The 6,482-nt window shown below is 50.1% G+C and overlaps 1 protein-coding gene across 1 annotated transcript; it reads right to left on the bottom strand.

The window, feature by feature from the left end:
- Nucleotides 1-551: 551 nt before the first annotated feature.
- Nucleotides 552-6,090, bottom strand: LOC144179703 (E3 ubiquitin-protein ligase MARCHF3-like). The gene is made up of 2 exons (XM_077708148.1): nt 5,836-6,090; nt 552-1,760 (listed from the first exon to the last, which is right to left on the bottom strand). Exons 1-2 carry the CDS (start codon nt 6,088-6,090, stop codon nt 1,287-1,289), a joined length of 729 nt encoding a protein of 242 aa, XP_077564274.1. The 3' UTR covers nt 552-1,286.
- Nucleotides 6,091-6,482: the final 392 nt, after the last annotated feature.

The raw sequence follows: 6,482 nt of genomic DNA, 5'->3' as shown, positions 1-6,482 counted from the left end.
CCCTACATGACCATTCTCCCTTACAGATTTCTGGCCAAATTTTTTAAGATGAACGTGTTTTATTCCCGGATACACAAAGATTTCACTGACGTCATATCCGTCACGGAAGTGACGCCAGTACAACGGAGCAAGCGGCCTGTAAAGGGTGCACCCCTGCACACAGGGTCTTCTCTTGCGGGGAATCAACCTTTAGTACTAACGAGTATGTTACACTTAGGGTTCTTCGTTTTCGGGTTTTATATTTTAACACGAAAGTGTTTTATGCCGCGATACCCCGAGATTTCATTGACGTCATATCCGTCACAGAGATGACGCCAGTACACCTTTGCAGAAACGACCCGCCAGCAGGACGTCGCTCGCCAAGCACCTCTACAAGACAGCCGCCGACCCGCAAATCATGCTCAGCTGCAGATTTCGCTGCACATTTCATTTTCGTGCATGTGTTACCGATTCCTATGACAGAGAAATCAACAACAGTTTTTTATTTAAGCTTTCCCTAAAACCCGGCCGACATTTTTAATACGTTTTATGATGTAAAGAATAATGCGCGTCATAATCGAAATATATATGCAAATTATCTATCATGCGGCGCATTTGGGAGAATTTGGGTTCCCTGAAAAGTTCACAAGTGAAACTTGGGGCCCAACATTCCTCAAGGATTTGAGCCAGTATTAGTCAAGCGTTGATTAACGCGTCACACGAAACGTGGGCCATTGATTCACGTCATTTACACAAATTTAGCTCCTCAAAATCGCACAAGTGGCTCAGTATAGAATCAATGCTGTAATTTAAGCAAATGGCGCTTCCCATGCACACGGCTTTACATAAACGGCGATTCAAATAGAACAGTAGCTCCCCGTCGACGCCCTGCGCCTTTTTGTCGCTATTTCTTAGTGCCTCTTCCTACGAATCGTCGTTGAGACATTGCACTTCCACAGCGTCCGTTCGAGACACTTGACAAGTCATTTCGGGTGTCAGTTCGCAAGGAATAATTTTAGCTGTTACTCATTGATTAGCGAAACTTGTGCGAAGTGATACCGAGAGCAGTTCTGCCGCAGCCACGGCGCAATATTGTTACCCACTGTTTGTAACCATGCCAGGCGCCACCCGCCAATTCCCATCCGCAGACCGTCACTCGCAAATCTTGATCAGCCGGACGTTGCAGCTAAGCGCGCCGATTGACACCGCTGGAACGGCTGGGCGGCGTTACGACGTGCGGTTCGTAATCTTCCTCTTCCGTCGTCTCTTGTGTAAGTCGCTGCTCGCACACGAGCCCGTCTCGGATTTTAGACGACGGGGTGGTCCGTGGGGTGTGGCGGCGTCAACGCGGGGGTCGCAGAGGAAGCGAGCGCCGGGTGCGGGGCGGGGTGCCGTTTCCTAGGACCGTGGTGCGGCGGCGGGCTGGGGTCGGATGCCGCGGGCGAGGCCGAGCTCTCGGACGCGATGCTGGCGGGCAGCACGAGGTGGGCCACCCAGTTGTTCTGACGCCACCGTAGCAGCGCCCGGTAGTGGTGGTTCACCATCAGGTAGATGTCGGCGACGCAGATGAGGCCGGCCAGCGCGACGATGACGCCGATGAGCACGCATCCTTGCAGTGAGTAGAGACCTCTGATGATTTCCCCGGCCAACAGCCAGACGGACACGAGCAGCATGAAGGCGCCGAAGGTGGAGAGGAACATGTCGATGAGGATGTAGCACCGGTTCGAGTGGTTGTTCGGGTCGCGCAGCCATTCCCAGAAGCTCTTGGCTGTCCGCTCCACCTGCGACGAGAAATGGGGTGGTCGCACCAGAGTTGGAGAATCCTCTTGAAGCACGTGGTCCCTATTGCGGAAGTTTACGCACGCACCAGAGCGAAGGAACACTGCAGGTCGAAGACATAGCTATAGGATATCGAATGGAGCTTTGTAGCTGAGGCTTCATTTCTTTAATAAACCAAGGTTTATTGGTAGCTTATTTTAGGTGCGTGTTTATCATCGACAGCCCGGGGTCTATGGGTGTCCTAATTGTGCGGGTTATGCGGAAGTTAGTCTCTGAAAGACAAAACGCCTCTGGAACGGGGCTGAAGCAACGCAATGAACAGCGGACGAGTCCAGTCCACATATGCTCTTAACGAGGTACACTGTGAAGAGTTTCCTTGTTTAGGTGTTCCACCGGAGCTCTTGCTCCTCACGCGTGCATCTTCTAGAAAGAGTCAAAAATTTCCCACGTGGCTCGTGTCGTAAAAGAACAGGAGCCCCATGGTATGCAGTAAACGTTTCTTTCAAAGCCACCGGTAGCCGGCTCCTTAATAATAAAGCAGGGAGGCTACTGCATGCGGGGTCGCTCCTCAAGCCATCAGCCCCCGGGTCATCGTTCTCCAAAGTCCATTGTTCTTGCGGCCGAGAAGCACGGGACCATTGTGTCTACTCAGAGGTCGAGGGTACATTTTAATCTTGAGCCAGAATCTCAGCCACTTTATTCTCGTTCTGTTTTTGCTTTAGAGGCGACTGCAACTTGTGCATATTGGCTACACCACGATTTTTATACTCGGCTGTTGGGAATATGGAAGTTTGTTTACAGGAGTGGAGGAGAGCCGGAAGGGAAGCCGGCGTAGAATCCGTCGTGCTTTCTTATGCGACTCATATGGTCATCATCTAAACAACGTTTCGAGAAATCAGGATGTCACAATGAGAGTTCAGTTAGCAATGCAATGCGAATTCAGTGAGAAACTTGCAATGTGAGCTCCATTTGATGGTTGGTTGCTGCTTTTGGTGTACCATGCAAAAATAGAAATAGGTACCAAAGTTGTTTAGCTACGCAATTTCGCCACCTTTTCAACTAAGTGTTTGCCGCCTTAAACCTGATAGGTAAAGAAACAAATTAAAGGAAGAAAATTAAGTTTAATGAAACGACACCTACAAGTCCTCTGACAATGCCCCATAACAATGCTTCCAAAAATGAACTCGTGCCAAAGTGGTGTCGCATTCATATTGGATTTGACTAAGTGGTGTCGCCAAAGTGGTGTCGCACCGCAGGGCGTTGAGTGCACGACATGATTTTGAGAACGCATCCGACTGCTCGGTGGAATTGTTTCGGAGGGAACGTATTTGCTCACGTTAACAGCCATGCTCATGGTCTGGAGAGAAAGGCCCAGCAGAGCTATCAAAGCAGAAGTTGGAGATTTTTTGTTTTTCTCGATCTTCGATGGTAGGCGGAGGCAGCGTCCGAAATTTCTCCTGTTTCGCTCCTCCCACCCGAAAAAGAGAGGGGGAAAGGTTGAGGGTACAGGAATACTAGCTTGTATCTGAACATCACTGAACAAGCCATTGAATTTGGTGTTTTCGTAGAAAGGCAATATACATTTACAAGTGCGGTGAACTGGGCGAGTTGGTGAATGTTCATGGCGAAAACAGCACATAAAAGACGAGTACAGAGAAGGGAAAACACAAACACGGTGCTATAAAGAAAACGGGAGGGGGTGGGGGGTGAAACATATACTGCTTCGCAGTAATAAAGACATGCGGCATATTCTACTTGCTTTTCCTTCGAATGATGCTTCAAAGGTGGCTGTAATCTGTATAATAGGTATGGTGCCAGAACACCGTAAAACTATCAGGGCTTTTCGCCTTGCAGCACCAAGCAAGCGAGCAAGCGAGCAAGCGAGCAAGCGAGCAAGCGAGCAAGCGAGCAAGCAAGCCAGCGCCTCTAACTTGACTCTTTCCAGCAGTTCTCGCCGAGTGGAAAGGTCCGAACTGGACGGTTGGACAGTACCGCTTCCCAGGACTCAAGTGATGTGTTGCAGTTATTCTTGCTGCCATATGGTCGGGCAGTTGCATACAGTGTGGAAAAGGTCTGCCTTCTGATGGCTTTTACGGCATTCTTCGTTGTACTTATCTAAAAATATAGGTGCTAATATGGCTTATGTGGGAAGTTGTTGGTTTGGATTTTACTGTGATTTCTGGCCTCCTCCACGTCTAGTGGAAGGTGAGCTGTCGGCATTGTTTTTCTGGTTATTATGTATAACTGGTGTCGGTCATTGGCTGCACTGTAGGGAAGAAGAGCGTATGAATGCTCAGACTTCCCGCGGTCCATGAATTGCCGCTTCTCCTCTGCTGTTGTGACTTGAACTCCATTAAAGCTCACGAGCCCCGAGCCAGTGCGTCGCGTAGCTCGGAGTCTGAATCAGCCCCGTCTAGGGCGGCCACACGTATTGTGCCTTTTGCACAAAATGCCGCCACGCCAGCCGGAGTCGTTCAGCACATTCAACCACATCGACTCTCGGCCTCCACAGCGAGTGGAAGCCTATCAGTGGAAGTGGAAGCCTAGAAGTGGGCATTCCGTGGCCGCGTCCAAGAACCTCAGGCTCGTCCAGGTGAGCCTCCAGTGCGTGTTGAAGAAACACTGCAGCTCATCCCAGAAATATAACACCGTGTTACAGCTTACGAAAACAACCTCGGCCGTCTCTCGCCTTCCACACAGTAGACAGTTGGCCCTCCCTGGCCGAAAGAAACGCCGCTCCTCCTGTCCTGTCATAGTAGGCAGAACACACGTGTGAAATCTGAAGAAGAAATCCTTCGAGCCGGGGATAGGGAGCTTCCGCACTCGGCGCAGGACGTCACTTTTCAGCCGACCAAGATGTGGTAGGCGGTACATGGGTGGTGGGAGGATCTGTTCTACGTGGTGCAAACTTACAAATACATGCTTACAAAGCATGCTTACGAATTGAATTTGTTGAGTACATTGCGCGATTTTTTCGTTTTGCATTGATTACACTTCTCATGTAATACTTTACGTACACCAGCAGCAAGTTTGATATATTTTGCCGTGTTTCCTAGCTGTAACAGGAGTGCTAAGATTGCGCTTCAAGTACTGCACTAACGCGACCAAGTTGTGGCAGCAATTCCCCCGTTCCATTTGAAGTACAATACGAAGTTGCTGGTCATTCAGAGCAAGCAAAGTGGTGAAATTAGAATAATGAGGAACGTGTGACATTACGAGAAAAATGGACATTTATAGTGAAACACTAAACCACACGGTTACACGTGCGAAAGTAAACGACTGAAAGTAACACAGTACACTAGAGAAGCCAACATTACGTGACTGATCAGCTAATGAACCTTTGGACCTTTGGGCGCGACGGTCCGCACTCGTATGATTAATCGACTGTCTGTCCCACTCGTCTTACACAGTAGCGCATAGACCATACGGCCGGAGCATTGGAAAGGAGGTCGATAAATTGATATGGGCGACACATGGCGATACAGCAAATCCGCAGCCGGTGCCGCAGCGCACAAGGCTTTTCCCATAGAAAGGCTTTCCACAGGCCACGAGAAAGACCACGTGCCATCACAAAAGGATACAAGGAGGCGCTAGCCGCATCCAAATTCCCTGCGAAAACGCAGCGATCGCTCGACGAACTTGGTTTCACCACGTTCAACCACAGAAAATTCATACCTACATTTTGTGTCACGTGTAGGTCGTGTACTAGAACGCTTGGCTGGTCATCCACCTCCACATAGTGGAATAAATGACGATTTTTTTCTGTTCCTCTCAGTGTTTCAAGTTAGCACCGAAGTGTTAAAGAGGCTCGAGCTTTTAGCCCCATACTCCTTTTTTCCAAAGAGAATAAGATTGATTGATTGACTGAATGTTTGATTGATTGATTGATTGCCTGACTGACTGACTGATTGTCTGACTGACTGACTGACTGACTGACTGACTGACTGACTGACTGACTGACTGACTGACTGACTGACTGACTGACTGATTGATTGATTGATCGATTAATTGATTAATTGATTGAAATTCACTGAACAACGGAATGATCCCCGGTACGGACCCCGTGCTGTGTCCCACCTGGAACTTGTAGGAGCAGATGTTACACTCGTCGGTGTTCCTGCGGGAGAGCCACTCCTCGAGACACGCCTTGTGGACGAAGCCGATGGTGCCCCGGCAGTTGCAAGGAGTGAGCAGGCTGCCGGCCCGGGCGCCGCGGAAGCAGATGCGGCACATGGGCGTCTCGGCCATGCTGGACGTCTCGTCCGCGTTGTCTGAGCCGTCCTGGGAAATGCCGCCGCTGGCCGCAGCCGCGGGCCGCGCCAATGACGCCATGGCCGCCCCTAACCTCAGCCTCGCCCGCGTTGTCGCATCGGCGACTCCCTTGACCGCGCCCACCGCCCGGCTTCTTCCCCCTTCTTCCTTTTTCTCCACTTCGGTGGAAGATGTTTACGGCCTGCTCTTCCTCTTCCAGTCCCGTACGAACCGAAGCCGAAAGTTCGGCGTGCAGCCCGCAACATGATACCATCAACCGACTAATCCAAGAGCACACTAGTAAGCGCTTTAAATTACGAACAGACGATCTTCTGTAGACACCGCAATGCGATGGAATAGATACAAGGAAGACTGCAGCATGGGGGGTATGCTGACCCCTACCTTGATCTTTTTCATCCTGATATTATCGCAAAATTAGTTCGAACGCGTCAAAGTGAGAGTATGTGCCTCCA

Source organism: Haemaphysalis longicornis, unplaced genomic scaffold (assembly GCF_048455015.1).
Source record: "Haemaphysalis longicornis isolate Haplotype H1 unplaced genomic scaffold, Haemaphysalis longicornis Haplotype H1 scaffold_4, whole genome shotgun sequence".
Lineage (NCBI taxonomy): Eukaryota > Metazoa > Arthropoda > Arachnida > Ixodida > Ixodidae > Haemaphysalis > Haemaphysalis longicornis.
This window is presented reverse-complemented; position numbering and strand designations above follow the sequence as displayed.